General features: G+C 30.2%; 1 protein-coding gene and 1 pseudogene across 1 annotated transcript; one reads left to right on the top strand and one right to left on the bottom strand.

Annotated features, from left to right (window-relative positions):
- Positions 1-253: 253 nt before the first annotated feature.
- On the top strand, positions 254-7,250 carry LOC132945147 (valacyclovir hydrolase-like; annotated as a pseudogene).
- A 1,677-nt stretch (positions 7,251-8,927) lies between these two features.
- LOC132945148 (protein unc-119 homolog B) lies at positions 8,928-11,526 on the bottom strand. Its single transcript, XM_061014805.1, has 6 exons — positions 10,947-11,526; positions 10,277-10,360; positions 10,091-10,207; positions 9,893-10,001; positions 9,570-9,742; positions 8,928-9,504 (listed from the first exon to the last, which is right to left on the bottom strand). The coding sequence occupies exons 1-6, from the start codon at positions 11,023-11,025 to the stop codon at positions 9,392-9,394; spliced, it is 675 nt and encodes a 224-aa protein (XP_060870788.1). The 5' UTR covers positions 11,026-11,526; the 3' UTR covers positions 8,928-9,391.
- Between the last annotated feature and the right edge of the window lie 6,882 nt (positions 11,527-18,408).

Here is an 18,408-nt window from a genome sequence, read left to right as displayed (position 1 = left end):
ATATACGTTGATATGTACAATATTTTCTACTAATATTATCAAATACATTTAAATACACTTCTCTTAAGACAAAATGTATACGAAATGTCGAGAAAATAAATACAATCTCCCGACTCGGCGTAGGGGGAACCCGCCTAACCATCAGTACGAGTTTGTTTTGCCAATACCACTTTTGATGCGTCCCCACGACCCCCACTCCAGAAACCAGATTTTAATTTAAATAAGATATAAGTACCGAACACTGGTCGTGACTTGTGGCGTCTACGGGAATGCTAGAAACTCCTTGTCCGTGTACTTTCGGCTGCAGTCAGTAATCTGCAGTCGGCCTAGCTGCCACCTAGTGTGAGAATTTACATTGACTCAGTGACGTTCATACGGCTACCTATAATTTTTCAAAAACACAAAATAAAATTTCGGTACATAACCAATCGTAATTTATTTTTATTTTTAAATAAAACTGATTCGACGGCGTTCGCGATGGACCAACGATCCACAGTTACGACAGAGCTGGTAAATTATACGCATATACCCAAGGCTGGGCATTAACGAGTTAAAAAGTTAATTTATAGTTAAAAAGTTAACTTAATTTTAACTTTTTAACTTAACTAGTTACTTTTGGCTTTTCATTAACTTAACTGTTAACTTACTAAATTTCATTTTTAATTAACTTAAAATTAATGAATTAATTTTTCATTTTAAGAAGTAAGGTAAGTTAAGTTAATTTATTTTTATTTTTATTTAATTATATTTCACTATTTCGGTCTATTTCGTTTTCATGTCAAAAAATATTTACCGTGAATTTTGTAAAGTTAAAAATATATATCGTTCGAATCTAACTTATATGGAAATAATGTATAGAGTATAAACATTATAGTCTATGATTTAGTTTTGGGTTGGAAAAAAAATTAAGTACGCTAGCGTTGTATTAGTAAATAAACTTTTTTTTAACTTAATAAAAAGTTAATAAAAATTGTGTATTAACTTTTAACTTAACTAAGTTAAAAAAATCATTTACTGGCCCAGCCTTGCGATATACCTATTATAATATTAAATATTATATTTCATCATAAATCTTTGAACAGTTGAACTTAGGTGTTTTTGTGTATTACCCTGCATGTATTATAGGCAGTATAATGTGTATTATTGGCGCACATAATGCAGGTGGAGGTACGTAGGTTACGTAGGTGGAGGTACGATGTGCGCCAACACAAAACAAAATGTTTAAATACAAATCAAAAAGTATATTTTTATTCAAACCTTAGTTTACATATAATATTATGTATAGTGTATATACTGTGTGTCCGCGAAAGCTGGCTACACTCTATAACTCAGTTACCTACCTACATCACTCGTATCCTTTACATATTTTGGAATTCTGTCTGCGAGAAATTAATGATCCAATAGTCTAGTTTCATGTCCCACAAACATAATTCAAAAATATGTATAGAGCACACGCAAGGTATAGATAGTACAAAATATGTCAATACTATACTTGAACTAATTAAATTCATATTTGAAAGTATCTGAACGAATTCTTTAATATAAAATATATCAACATTACAATTACCCCCCAACAAGATTTTTTAGACCAGATAATAACCTATGCACAACTGAAAAAGAATGAAATGACCGTAAATAAATAAATATTTATATTAATTATAATAAGTTATCGGTAATTTATTGTTTATGGTTTTTACTCAAAGCTCACTATGTTTGCTCAATATTACTATTTGAACATTTCAAAAATAAGTACTAACTTTTTTATAATAGGCACCATCTTGAAATTTCAAAACAAAATGTTTGAAATATCTCAACCATGATTAAATTTAAATATAAAAATATATAATTTAATTAGACAGGTGTTAAAATTGCATACCATTGGTTTCTGTTTTTGAAAATAAATTGAAAGGTTTCAAATCAAAACGGACCTTTTCCATTTTTCTAATTTTTCAAGACAACTTTTTTTGTGTCTCTTATTTTTAAATGATTTAAATAATATGTGATGTATTGAAAAATAGGTAAAAAATGATGAATCAATTTCTAATATGGAGTGTCTTAACTCATAGTAATACTGAGTACAACAATCATTAGGTCTTGGAAGTTGTATATTTTTGAATTTTCCTATAATATGCTTTCGATTCATAGTAGACCAAGCAAACAATCTTTCATAGGTATACAATGACAAATTTATCAATTATCATTATTACCGTTCGAAAAAGAAACCATAATCTTTGTTGTGATCAAATCCAGAAAAATAAAGTTTTAAATATTAAAAATAATCAATGTTAATACATATTTTTCATGAATATAAAAACTAATTAAATACATTTTTAAGGGTTCGCTTCGTATAAATTGTTATTCTGGTATAACTATTTTTCTATCAAAGCCGAAGGTTCATTAACAATTAATGATATAATTATATGTTATTCATTTATTATAATCTATATAATATAAATATATATATTATATTATAACCCTAAATATGACACTTTTAATGGAGCACACAACGCTAAAAATGTTTTCTTCAGATTTATTATTATTTAATATTAAATTATTGTAATTAAAACTATTAAAAATGATTTGGTCGAAATTCAATGTAAGTAGGTACATATTATCTAAATATTAGGGTATTTAAAATAGCCAGTGACATATACAGGCCGGACTAGATATAATTGCCTATCTTATACGTGTAAAAGTGGCCCACATTACACAACGATTTACCTATTTAAAAATTTAATTTTGTATACTTGATTTACGTATAAGTGTTTGTTTTTTTTTTTTGCCAAAGACGATTGAGGTATCTGAACTGCAGTATATCGTTCAGTTTTTTTTTTAATATTAAACACACTAAAAGAGACTTTATAAATATTAAAGCGAATGGCCGTGTTATAAATATACTAGGTACGATATCGAGTACAATATTTTGCGATTAATAATTATTAGTAATGCCTAAACAGTGACAAACTTTGTATTTTGAGGCCCTATTCAATATTTTTAGGCGGGACCCTTGATGATTATGGAACTATATGGTAAATACTGACACTATTGATATTTGATATTTATTATTTTGTTTAATATAAAAGCTGACAATCGGCAGCCTAACTTGCAGATATCGTAAGTCCAAAATGACTAATTTTTTAGGAAGAAATAAAACGTCTGACTAACATATGAACATTTTTTTGTTGGTTCTTGATCTAGACGATATTTTTATATTTATTTAAATAAAATCAGATCACGACTTTATCGTCAGGTTTCTGAAATAAAAATTGGTTAAAACATTAAAATAATTATTGTATTTAATATACAATATAATTAGTAATATTACCAACATTAACACCTATATCAAAAAGCCACATAGGTATTTAAATTATTATTGTAATATAAAGAAATGGTAATATAATTACGCAGCAATAATTGAGCCTACCAAGGACGCAAGGTAAAACCTAGCAATTAAATGTCCTCTAACTGTCTTTGTCTTTTATCCAAATATCATTTGAGATGTTTATTTTACAAGCAACAAAAATAGTTAAGCTATTCAACAAATTCCTGTTTTACGTAGAATTCAAAGAAAATCAATGTCAATGGTTTCGAGATAAACTACATTCAAGTTGGAAACGGACCACATAAATTGTTGATATTTCCTGGAGTACTGGGTAAGTCTATAGTTACATAATATTTATTGCTATAATTATCTTAGTCCAGTAAATGGTTTTACTATTATACCGCCGGACGTCTACCCATATTTAACTTGTTCACTGTTATATTATAATACACTTTACTTCCCTAGGTGTAATTCGTAGTTTTGCACCGCTGACGGAAAACCTCAATAGAGAAAACTATACGATATATATATGGGACCCTCCAGGTTACGGTTTAAGTCGACCACCGAACAGAGATTTTTCACCGGGATTTTTAGATCGCGACGCAGATTGCGCCATTGCGTTTATGGAGGTAAGATATTTATAGAAGTGTATATAACAACCAGCAGCGTAGTTAAGGTCCATCCCCCCGATGGATCCCCATTATACGATTTTCAACTTTAAGGAGGTTTTTTTTATAGAAAATTGAATCTAGTTTGTACTTTTATGAGGAAGGTAAATCATGAAAATTCACAAAACTTTCTTTATAATAAAAAATATTAAGGTAAAACTATAACTTTTTTGAAGAAAAACTAATTATTTTGACAAATCTGATTTTGTTTATTAGTGTAAATTAAAAGCTAATAACCGTAGATTCGTTAAATTATCACCAATTGTTTACTTTAGAATACTCTAGACATAATTTTAAAAATATTTTGACTCGTTTTGAACTATTTATAGACATTAGACATTTCCATCTTTCAAATTATTTTTACGTAAAAAACTTGACAATTTATTACTAAGTTCCTCATGAGTTGTTATAATGGCAGTTGAAAAATTTTAATGATACATAGGCAAAGATTTATTTTATAAGCATTTAAAGTTTTGACTAAATTCATCATACATTTCATCGAAAATTGTCAAACTATTTTATAGTTCAAAATGTATAAGATATTCAATTTGTGTTTAGCTATGAGGAGATTGAACGTTTTCAACAAGGTTTCGTAAGTAGTCAAAATCAAAATAACATAATATAGATAGTTACTGGTTTTTTATAGATATTTTATACATTAAATATTAATATACTTTTATAAAAAAAAAAGCGATCGTTGGTTTTTTTAACTTTGCCGTAGGCGTTGGGCATCGAAAGGTATTCGATGTTGGGCTGGTGCAACGGCGGGTGCACCGCGATGATCGCGGCGTCCAGGGCCGCGGATCGGGTCGACAAGCTGGTGGTGTGGAGCTGCAACGCTTACGTGACGGCCAAAGACCTCGAACTGTACGAGACGACGCGCGACGTCCACGGCTGGCCCGAAGGGAGGAGAATTTCGCAATTCAAAGCGTACGGCGAGAAGTACGTGTCGGACACTTGGTCCGGGTGGATAGACGCATTCCGGAAAATTCTCGACGAGAACGACGGTGACGTGTGCCGCGGCGCACTGGCCAAGATAAACGCGCCCACGCTCATCCTTCACGGATCAAAGGACGATTTGGTACCGGTCGAGCACTGCGTCTATCTTCACGAAAATATCAAGCGATCGACGTGAGTGTATCCATCATACATAATATCATTATCAGGGCTAGGATTTGTATGCAATAAAAAACGGTAAAATATTCATTTTATTTACCAAAATATGCAAAAATATGCATTTAAATTTTTATAAGATAAACACAAAAATATAGTTACAAAAAAAATATTTTTTTGTTAAAATACATCAGTGATTAGCTGTTTGTCTTTAGGGTCACGTTACCAGTTTTTCAAATTGTTCACAATTCTATAAAATTTGAAAATTAAATTTTATATTTTAGTTGCCACTTCAATTATAAGACTTTTACACTAATCTACTACCTGATACCTATTTAGGGGGGTGGAGGGGTTTATAAGGTGTATTATATCGAAAAAAAAACGACTTTACGGGAATAACGCTCAAGCTTTGTAGAATTGTCGGATTCTGATGACTTTTTTTTTATCTGAAAGAAGAAGACTTCTACAGCCCACACCAATCTCTGATTTTGTATTTTATTTCAAATAATTGTATTAAAAAATTTGTAAAAAAAATGCTTTTTATCTTGTATTTTTTTTAGACATATTATAAAGTTTGAGAATGAAATATTGAAAAACAGAGATCGATGCGGGCTGTAGAATATTTCTCTCTAGCAATTAAATAAAAAATTATGAAATTTGGTTGATTCTATAAGGTGGTATCATTATTCCCGCAGAATATATTTTTGAGGACAAAATGGCATCGGCATCGGGTGCCTTAATGTAATATAATTGAGAAAAAAAAATAATTTAGAAATAAATTTTATAATTCACATTCACTACAACTATCAAGCGTTCGACGTGAGTCCATCATACATAATATCATTATCATGTAACATATTATTATGTTTATATAGGTACCTTATACTCATGTGTACGGGCAATTATTTTATTTTTTATTTTAAAAGATTCTGATGTATTTGTGAATGTTCTAAAAGAAATAAAAACAGATAACTCCCTATTATGGCAGTATGGCCCATATATATACCACTATCCATAACTAACTTAAGTAGTGGAGGTAGTAAAGCTATACCTATTTTATTAGGAAAAAGATACTGTATCTATGTACTATAAAATTAATCATATTTGTTTTTAAACAAGTTTGCACATTAATATCCCATTGTTAAAGCTTGAACATATTATGAATTATAACTGTTGCGATAACTTATAGAATAATATAGTATAGTGTTACTAAAAAAGAAATTACTAGTCACCATTACTTAAACAAAATTCAAATATTTAGGATATTATGTATTGATAAACTTAAATGTTAGTATAAGCGTAGGATTATGCTCGTGAAATATAGGTACCCTAAATTCATCAATATTCCCTATTACAAATACAATCTTGACAAAAATAAAATTATTATAATTATTTAATTGTCATAGTACAATTTTAATGTACAATGTACAAACAAAATTATTACAAACTCGAGAATGTTTACATGAACACTTCTTTCAAGTAGAATTTACGTGAACCCGGGAGAGCAGTGCTCAGATTTTTGGAAAGGGGGGACATGAAATTTTGGCTATTATCAGACCATATTCTAATATGTAATCATTGCTTTATCATAAAATGCGTGTATGAAATTTAAGCCAAAGAAGGGGGGATATGACATGCTCATCACTCCATGACCTCGCGCATTCGGCCCTGCGGGAGAGTTTACGTGTTCCCATCAGGCAGTATCGGAGTAGACTCGGGAGAGTTAACCATCAGAAAAGACAAGAGTTTACAGGTTATAAAAATCGAGTGAGCTTACAATCACCCAATAAAACAAGATTTCCTATTGCAAATGCAATCCTGAGTCTATGACAACACCTATTATATTATATACTTTAAGTCTGTACGTACCTACCTATTAACACAGCAACAATATTCTAATAATAGATTTTGTATTTTGTATTGCAGACTTGAAATATTTCCAGAACGCCTTCATATCATACATTTGATGTACCCTGAAAAGTTTGTTTCGATAGTGGATAACTTCCTTTCTTCTATGCAGTAGTGCATGTGTACCTAATCACAACCACTTGCCACATACATTTATAAGCTATTATATAGTGAATGACTTAATATAACAAGAATGTATTAAGTGTTGAGTTATCTTAAAATATAGTGTTATAACTAAATGTCATGTGGTATTACATTATCTAACTACTATGAAAATCTAAACAGATTGTTATACCATACAAATCAATAATAATAAGCCATGATGCATTTGGTTTCAAAGCATTAAAGTATTATTGACTTTTGTAATTAATATTGCTTGTTTTAAAATAAAATGAAGACTTACCTGACTAAGTAAATTACGTGCAATAAGGAAATAATTAATTCAAGGACAAATAATTCTAACGTATGTTTACTAATTTTAAATTAAAATTACATCACTTACATGTTTGCAACATACCAGGAAAAATAAAATGACATTGTGTTACTGCATGTTTAAATGTCCAAGGAGTTTTTACCTACATCTGATACCTATAGAAAAATCAATAATAATAAAAATTGGCAAACCTCATATTTTCAAGGGGTCCAAGCTACTAAACGTTACAATGAGATAACATTTGGAGTGGAGGGAGGGCTGTACACATGTAGCTGATTTTTTAACCGAAAAAATATAATACATTATTCAATAAACATACAATATATTATATAAATATATAAATTCTTATAAATATTTAAAAATAGGTGTTGTATGAGGGATCTATCTCCCTCATCATCCTATTTTGACCTACACTATATAGTAACAATAGAAGTACATTGATAAACTATTTAACCAGAAAGTTAAAATAGGCGTTGGAACGTAAGGATTATGCTTAAGAGGATGTCAGCGCACAATTTTTTTTCTCTCTCTGGCCCAGACAAAACGCATTTGCGCAGAATCATTTTTTCTAGGTTTTTAAGTAATTTTAGAGTAAAATCACACATGATTACTTAAAAACATAGATAAAATGATTCTGCGTTAATGCGTTTTGTCTGGGCCAGAGAGAGAAAAAAAATAGTATGCACCCTCTAAATACCCTAGTTTATATCCTAAGCCCAATGTTTCCTATTTCAAATACAATCCTGAGTCCTGACCAAGGCAATATTATTAACACTGTGTGTCTGTACATCAAATCAAGTAAAAACGTCGTATGTACCTATATTAACACAACAACAATACTATGTTCATAAATTTTGTTTTTTTTATTTTACAGACTTGAAATATTTCCTGACGGCAAGCACTTCTTACAATTTATGTGCACTGAAAAGTTTGTTTCGATAGTGGATAACTTTCTTACTACCAAGCAGTAGTACATAGGTAAACATAATCACTTTCCATACATTTAAAAGCTATAGGTATAATGAATAACTGAATATTACAAGAAGGTATTAAGTACAACTTAACACGTGAGGCTTGCACATAAATAATGTTATAACTTAATAATATAATTATTATACAAGTTTACTGTCAAATTACTTTAACTACTATGAAAATCTAAACAGATTTGTTAAACACAATAAAACAATAATGACAAGCCATGTGATTAATTGATAAATAACATTTTATTTTCATTTGGAATGTAATGGTTGTATTTTTAATTTTTAGATCACAAAATAAATACGGCATACTATGAATTAAAAGTATGCAATAAATAATGTATACACATATATTATATAAATGTGTTTGGTTTCAAAGCATTGGTAAATTGTTGAGATTTTTTCAAAATTGAATTAATATTGCTTGAATTACATTTAATGAGGCCTAAGTAAAACAATTAAAAGATAGTTTAAACTTGATCACACGTTTAGAAAAACATTAAATGTATACATATCATAAATTATTATATTTCTTAAAAACTCAATAATTTGAATAAATTGTAAAAATTTATAAATGTTTTGTTAAATATATTCCATAATATTTATATTTTATCAATAATAGTGAACCTCATTTTTTTTATCACAGAAATAAAATAAAATTGTGATTTATTTTTATCAATTATAATGGGATTCATAACAATTAACAATTCTAGTAGGTAACTTAAATAATAATAATAATAAATGTATAATACTATGTCTTATACTCATAAAACACTGTGATATTTGAGTTCAAATATGTTTTAAAAGAATAGCAAACTTGTTGGAGTGTAAAGTGCAACTCCAAATCAAAAAATGTGACAAGTGTGACCACACAATGTGATGTAAAATCATGTTAGAAATTTTAGTTAAAAATAAAAACCGTGAAATGTTAACTATGTTCAATGAACATAAAAAGGTTGTTTCGGTTCTACTAAACACCACCATTGTATGCATATTCAGCTTTGTTGTGCATTATGAGTCGATCTTCAACAAAATAAAAACTGTCAGATTTGGTTTCAAATGGATTTTGGATCATTTCCTTAACTGCAAATTCAAAAGGTAAAATATTATTTAAAATTTCAGGATTGAATATTTATTAATACACATACTTGATTCAGGATCCAACTTAGGAAATTTGTAGATGTGTTCACATGTATTTTTGCTGTGTGGTATGCAAAAGCCAAATTCAAAGTCAAATGTCTTTAATAATTTGTTACGGAAATAATGACGTTCAATCATGCGAAACTTATTAACTGGCTTATTTCCCACAGTAAACTCCACACTATAAATAAGAGGAAAATTAAAAAAATTAAAAAGTTGATATAATTTACGACACATTTTATTTATTTTAGAAAATTTAATTTATATACTCTAACTGAAAGATGAACAACAGAATAAAATGAAGCAACAAAATATTTATTACAATTCTTACGTTGCTCCAACCAATTTCAGTTTAAGAAACTTGGGTGTAAATTGATAGCGTACAAATCGGCCGCTATTTAGATCTGTCTCTTCTACTTTTCCTTCAGTTTGATTGTCGTCTAAACAATATTACACATGAAACATATTAATAATATTAAAACAATACACATATTATAATATATTGAATCGATACTATCATTTATCATACCAAGTATCACAGAAGGCTTGGCAATTTCAAACAAAACCATGCCTGTATCTAGGTCACGTATTTTAAAACGTATAAAATCTATATTATATATATTTGCATCTGGAGCACATAAATACCCTGTAACAAGAGGATTATATAAATAAATGAACTTAAAAGAAACTAAATATGAATATACTTATACATTACCTTCTGTAATTTTAGACAGAGTCAATACATCTTCTGGCGATATTGTAGTTTTTTTACGTACAATTTGTTCAGCAGTCTCTTCTGCTATAGAGAACAAAAAAATTAGTTTATAAATAGGTACTAATTAGGTAGATACATAGTTACTTAAATATATATTTGTATTTCTTTGGTTAAAGAAAAAAGAAAGCGATGATAATTTTTTAATGTACTTAAAATGAATGTACAAATGTTTATCAATAACATTATTGATATAAAAAACTATAATTTCATTAAAACTCTTAAAAATTGAGCAAAACAAACTACCAGAAAATTATACTAACAAATTAATTTAAGCAATGTCATAATGACACATTAAAATCACCAAGAAAAGTGTAAATATTGGCATTGGATTAACATGAGTATTATTTTAATTGGTCAGTAAACAAAGTAGAGCATTTTCTTAAGTATGTGCTTGAAATCTGTTAGGTAACCAAAGATTAACACTATGGAGTATGACTATTAGGCAATGATTACAAGTTTCAACATTTTACCAAGAAGTCTAGACATTACATAGATAATGCTCAACTATTCAAGTCAGAACAGTAGTCATTATTCCATTATGATTATTGTTTTGTTACTAGTTTAACTGATTAGTATACCTAAGGTATAAACAACGATGTCTAGTACTCACAATCTGTGCCAGAGGCGGCGGAGGTAGCAGCATTAGTCCTATTACTGGCCATCTTTGAACTCGTCCCAACAGATATCATGCTTTATCGATGAACCACCCACCAACACGCTATTGTGCATGCCGTCAACGATTCGATTCCATATCACTGACGACTTGGTCAACGACGTAGATGTCCCAGCAGTTGTAGTTTAGTCAACGACAGAAAATGGAAAAAAAGAAGAAAAATAACGTAGGTATATAAACCTAACTAGGGTCGTGTTTGGCGGACAACAATGGCAGTTCTACTCGCGGTGTGGTTCGGAATCCGAAATAATGGCACAACCCACTAACCCAGACGGCTTATTTCGCACTTGTCATTGTCTCGGAGTGACACGGGTATTTTATGAGCGCAAATGGAATAATAAAAAAATAAAACGAAGGGGAAAAAACGCGTGCGGGGTAATATAATAATAGGGGTCAACGATCTAGAAAAAAAAACACATTAACCCCACGGCGCGACTACCCACGCAAAACACCACCAGCCGTACAGCCCGCCGCGACCGAAATTCGCTCGATCGCGCGCGCGCCCTCAATCGTTATCTGTTATCACGTCTTATCATTCCGCCGATGATTGATCGTCGGTGGTCGGAGACGCGCTCTAGTCGACGGACCCACATCCGCGCTTGTCACAACGACACGATCGGGGACAAAATTATAGGTCAACATACTCAATTTATTGTTATTATAGGTCAGGGAGGTCAGTAGGTCACCGATACTGCGGACTGCCTGTCTACGACCGTAAATGTGACAATATTATGGTGATCTATATCGACTATATCACACCACACGTTTCTGATTTCCATCGACGGTTGAGACGCGTAGTTTTTAATAATTTTGTATACCTAGTTTTAGATGATGGTAAGTTTTAAAGTTTTGGTGGAGGGAGTATATATGTACTATTGTATAATATTGTAAAATATTATATGGATCACGGCGAAAATGTTATATATATTATACTATTGACAATAAAGACAAACACGCAGTGAGGCTCGTTATACAGCCATATCAGGTACCGAATACGTCAGTACCTATATGTACGCCTATCTATAATAATATATTTAGTACATTTGTACCCATGACCTATAAACGATATTCCTAGTATAATAGAAGGTATTATACACTATGGCCTATTGGCCTATACCTACTACATAATATTATCTGCGTTGTTTTGATTTTATATATCAATAATTTAATGATAAGGATACCTATATACCGCGTTTACCTATTTTTATTTATTTGGCTTCGAGTTTTACAGTTTAGAACAGTTGGAGGCACTTTATGTCTTACATACGAGTTAAGGTAGGTAATACATAGTAAATAGCTTAATTTAAGTTTGATTACACAATTGAACAATAGATACAATTGTTTTCAATTTAATAAGTGAACCGATGAAAAAAATCAAAATTTGACACAGTATAGGTAATAGAACTAAAAGGCGGTACTCCGGAGTCCGGACTGCATTTGATATTATATCCAGAGTTAAAAGCTGGAACATTTAAGTTGATCCTTTTTAAGAACTCAAAACACGATATTTTGATTTTAATTAATTTATGCACGAAAGCTGATAGTCATTGAACAACCGTCTAGAAGCCAACGATCCTAGACCTGATTCTAATGGCTATGGTTTGCAAGGAGAGGAGGCATCTACCTAAACACGACCAAACTCATGTGCCATCGTTCTTAGAAAGCTATTTTGGATTTTTTTAGCTTATCGATATAAAATATATTTTATTCTATTATTCTATAGTACAAGCATTAGACTCTAAGGACTATTATATTATATTATGTAAGGCCACTGCAGGTGATTGGGATAGAGGGTTGTCAGACGTCCTGTAATATACCTAAATAAGATCGTACGATTTTTAGTCTTACCTACTACAACGCTGGTGTTCTGATAAGATAGGAAGAAAATAAAACATTAATTAATTCATATTAATATTAATATGTTGGTAATATAATAATGTAAAAATAAGAGGAATAAAAAAACTCTTGTAAATAGTAGGTATAGGCATTAAACTTGTGGTGAGCTAATTTAAGCAGGTGAATACCTGGATGGTTCTCTACACTTGTATGCTGGAGAATGTTATCAGACATAAATATTCAAAATACGCTTTATACCTTCCTCCGGATGTTCGGAGGGCTCTTGAAGTCATGTATTTGAGAATTTGATCATATACACTGCACAGTACAATTATTATTATTTCGTGTAAAATGTATAAAGTGTAACCGCCACGTCATGCAGACATATTACTTGACTCGGAGCTGCTTATGGACTATATTACACTGGTGTAGGATTAGGACATTAGGTGACAAAGTAATTACTCCGAATACGTGAATCGAAACAATGAAACTCTGCACTGATTACTGTTCGATAAAAAAAAAAGTCCAGTTATTGTCGCTATAGCCGCAGGATTCGGTATAATGAGAGGTTGTTACTGTGATGGGCGATGGCTATAGTGCACATGCACTGGCAAAAAGGACGACACGGATATGCTGACCATAGCAGGGAGTGGCAGGAAGCTTTTTTTTTAAGGTTTTTCCGCTTCCGAGCACCCTATTTTCTCTTCGGTGCGACACTAATGACCTTTTACGGCCATCCATTTACTCCGGCAATCGGCATCATATATTATAAGAAAGCCGCACACCTTACGATTTACAAATACGTGTTGATTTCTTAATCCGTGATCGTATAAAACGGATCATCCCTTTTATAAGTGATAAGAGTTTGATTTGGGCCATTTGAGGTAGGTAGTATAGGTACCTATAGGTATATATACGCGAGACAATTCGGACATTATTTTTATATCGTTATCTGTTGAATTTAAGTTAACTTATATACTATAATCACGGGCAACAGTGAGAGGAATACATACATTGAAATAATAGAGAGAAAAATTAAAAAGTTGAAAGTTTGAATATAATGTAAGTGGAACATTTTTTTTTACTTATATACAATCTAAAAAGGGCAGTAGTAATAGATGATAGAACTGAAACTGAAAGTTTCTTCTACTTACTTTTACTTACTCTTAAACCCCCGTATACCTCCCAATACATACCACAGGAGTATGGACGCGTGCGTGTTATTTTGATTGGTTTGTTTCCGTTTTATGTGATAAATACCTATGGATAGTGAAGGCGCCGAACTCGATATTTTATACGATATTTATTAGTTTATTAGATTACTATTTTTAGGTATATCGGGTTTCATTTTGTGGGTATCTTACGGTTAAAAAATCGAATACGGACACGCTTGTATATAATATAATATAAATATTATATGATGTGTATACATTATAGTCGTATGCCTACGAACATACTTTTCTAAATTTTCCTTTACATCGCTTTTGGCAAATAAAACTATAGGTACCAACAGCTGCACCTGTCATTAATTTTGATCGACGATTACTATTTTATTGACTGTTCGTTTGGCGTTCTTTTTAAAGACAAATATATAATAAGTAATAACTGAGGAAATCGTATACGTACATATAATATAATGAATAATGACGACGCGTCTATATAGTCGTCTGTGTTCCGAAATACGTACCTACCGATAAGTTCGATAATATCGTGCCTTTGAATTAATGGTACCTCCTACCTGCGTAGTCCAAGAGCACCTATGCTACTTAAAATTTTAATTTTTACATTTCATTCGTACCATTCAAAATAGTTTTAACAATGCACATCATTTTGAGCAGGATATAAATATATTATAATTTATAAGCCTATAACCTACATTATAGTTTCATTAAACACTCGCAAGTCAGTAATTACAGTCACACTCGCCGACTTGTTTAATCGGAACGAATAATCATATTATATTATATAATAATATGTATACAGGGTGTAACAGGAAGACTTGACAAATGGAATAGGTACCTTTCATTCTAATCAATATTTTTATATATAATTTATTGATTTGCGCGCTATACGTATAGAATAACATTTTTTATTTTATTTTTTAATACTGAATGGCGAATATAAAAAATGTGATTTAATTTTTTTTTGAAAAATTACAAAATGGCCAATCTGGTTTTTGGAAAACTTTCAATTGTGAAAAAATGTGCCTAAGTTAATAGCGGTTTATTTTTTATGATTTTTTTAAATGTCATACTTTTAAGAAGCAAAACTCTTTAATTTTAAAAGTATTAACTTTTTAAAAATTCTCATAAAATATTTGAAAAAAGTATAGGCATGTATCTACTTTTTTAATTTAAATTTTTTTTACGACTGGGTCAACTTAGTCCAACCAAAATATTAAAATTTCAAACAATTTTAAAAAATAAACTACATGATTTAAATAAATGTTTATACAATTAAAATTACCAGATAAATAAATAGACTATTCTGAATTTTTCAAAAAAAAAATGTATATCAGATTTAAAAACATTTATTTTCAGTACTATTAAAAAGCTTATACTATTATACGCGTGTAGTATGTAGCGCATGTAAGCGTCTGTAAATTATATAAAAAAAAATTATTTATCAAAACAAAAGTTATTTATCATTTGTCAGGTCTTCCTGTTACACCCTTTATATACGACATATTACGTATACAGTGAAACTTCCTCTAATGGACACCTCCCAATAGCGGATACAATTTATAATAGGGAACGTTTTATTGGGAACGAACTACAATCTGAACCCTCTGAATAGCGGACACCTCCGATTAACGGACAACATTTCAGCGACCGAGAACCAAAGTCTGATATTTAGAGGTTTCACTGTAATATATTTTATATAATATGTGTTAAAATTACCTATACTTTATTTACTATAATATAAAAAAAATTGTACCCAAAGTCCACTATTATATGAAAACATAAAAAGTCTCGAGAAAATAAGTCCCTGCGGAAAAAGACTCGGAAAAAAGTAGAAAACTTAAAATGCACAACGTTTAAAAATATGAGCTACTTGTATAGTAACATAAATATAAATAATCACTTTGTATTTTATAATAGGTACTTACGTAAAACTTGTAACTACGATAATATTACTAAAAAATAAAATTAGATATGAAATAACTGCTGTAGTATACCTTATACCTACGCAAAATTAGATTGGGTAAGTCAGCATATAAAAAGAAAAAAAACAATGAAAACGCAAACATGAATAATACAATACTATTATGTATTTATGTGCCTATATACTACTCGTTTCGCTTAAAAGAAAATTTAACGAAAGTTTTTTGAAAGTTTTAGCTTAAATATAAAGTTACAAAGATGGATTTTTATTATTATGTTATTATATTACCTATTATGTTAATTATTCATGTATTTAAATTTTTAATTAATATTTTTAATGCAAAATAATACGCAATGTAATTATGGTCGTTAACATATAAACAATTAGCAGTAGTTTATAATAACCATGGAAACTTGCAGTTCTTAGTAAACTTTTTTAATTATACCCATGCAATATTTAAATTTTAAATTCTACGCAAATAGATAGATTTTTTTTTTAAATTAATCAAATAAAAACTATTTCAAATTATTTTCGCTAAGCAAATATTGTTTTGGGAAAACATAATGACTTTTTAAATTGACAAATATCTAATATAAAGATTTTGATTTTTAGAATGATCATACTATCGCAATGTAATATAAAGTCTGAATATAGTTTGTTGTAATTATTATTATTATTATTTATTATACTATAAATTAACAAATCAATCAAGATGTTGACATAGTTTTAAAATAATTAAAATTACATTTAAATAAATTATAATTATTTTACGGTTATATATATATATATGTGTGATTAGTACTTATACGAATCTATGTATAATGGCCGTATGTTTTCAACTGCAGTCATGGTTTTATTGGTCAGAAAATAAAACTGACAAATTATTAACACATCACTATATATGCGCATGAATATCAAAAGTAGATATCAATTGTTTAATAATTAAAACAATCGTTATAAATGCTGATTAATTAAACATCCCATTAAATTGTTCGTTTAAAATACTTAAGTCATGAATTGCAGTTTGCAGACGCATTGTGTGTTCAAAAAATCATTATAATTTACATTTATAGTGCTCACAAACCATCATAAACATGCGATTTTTTCGAAACGGTATATGAAAGAAACCTATAGGCCATATAATAACATTTATTTTTCAAATCACATACCTACCTATTGCCGCAGGTGGTACCTGCCGAAGGGGGGGGGACTGCGTTAGAAATGCGTCCCCCCTCTGCCTTTACAAAAAAATATCGATCAATACAGTTCATATACCTACTTAAACGTATAGCGCATAATTATGGCCGAACTTTGGGACCAGAGTATATATATATTATATAGTCCATTAACCGATTGAGTCAACTTAAGCCGTATAGGTATAATAATGTCTAACAATTAAAATACACACACATTTACATTCTAATAAAATTTTGAATTTGGGCATAACGTCATGTTGTACTGCGACTAATATATAATTATTATTCATTATTATGTATTTCAAATGTACATAGTGTCATTCTATAGTGCAAAAACACGAAACATGACAAAGATAGAAATATTTTCGTCGAAATGTTATCGATTAAAACGTGAAAGTGGACGATGAAAATTGAATAAATATGCCATTATAAGAATAATATACGTCGACCCCATTAACCAATGCGTGCGAGCGCAATGATAGACGAATTTTTTTCCGCGTGTAAGTATAATGCATGTACCGGTCTGTTTGAGTCCAGTTGTATAGGCGAACGAGTCCATATTATATTATTACAGCGTTGGGAAATATCTAGATAAATTTATCTTTTATCTTATCTAGATAAATTTCGGCTCTGTTATATTTACCTTCGTCTAGATAAAATTTTAGCTAATGATTGTGTATGATCATTATATTATGAGTTTTCTAATATTTCTCATACTATTAATGAAACCCGCATTCCGGATATAGGTGTTTAATAATAATTATTATAATTTTCGGGACCTGAATTAACTGGAACCGGTAACTAAATTATTTGGAACTGATACCTTTATTTTTTAAACCAGAACCGAACCAGAACAGCTACTTTAACTTTTAAGTTTGAAGAACCAGTACCGGAATCGATACCCACAAATTCAAATGGTTTCCAGTCCCTGAATTGTTGACCACGTGTCCAATAATAAGTGGCTAAAATAAGTCTAATTTGTTAGACCAATGTCCAACAAAAACGTGCACTCGCGAGTCGTCAGTGCGCTCTGGTTGCCACTGGCTTTCAAAATTATGAGCTGAAATTCGCGAATAACTTGAGCTAACCCTTATCCATATTACCTATATATATGTATCGCTATAATAATATTATGTAATTGAGTCGATCGCCGTCGAATGTGCGATCCTTGCTTAGCATATACCTATATCCGCCGTCCACGCATAATATCGTATTGGTCGTTTTAAACTCGTAGAAGTGCAGTTTTTGTTATTCATTATTAT

This window comes from Metopolophium dirhodum, chromosome 5, assembly GCF_019925205.1.
Source record: "Metopolophium dirhodum isolate CAU chromosome 5, ASM1992520v1, whole genome shotgun sequence".
Taxonomy (NCBI): Eukaryota; Metazoa; Arthropoda; class Insecta; order Hemiptera; family Aphididae; genus Metopolophium; species Metopolophium dirhodum.
This window is presented reverse-complemented; position numbering and strand designations above follow the sequence as displayed.

Excerpts from the sequence above, each read along its gene's own strand:
- LOC132945148 (XM_061014805.1), bottom strand. The coding sequence starts at position 11,025 with ATGATATCTGTTGGGACGAGTTCAAAGATGGCCAGTAATAGGACTAAT. Across the intron at positions 9,743-9,892 it reads CTGAAATTGGTTGGAGCAAC|TGTGGAGTTTACTGTGGGAA; the intron begins GTAAGAATTGTA and ends TCTTATTTATAG. Across the intron at positions 9,505-9,569 it reads TAAGTTGGATCCTGAATCAA|TTAAGGAAATGATCCAAAAT; the intron begins GTATGTGTATTA and ends TTGAATTTGCAG.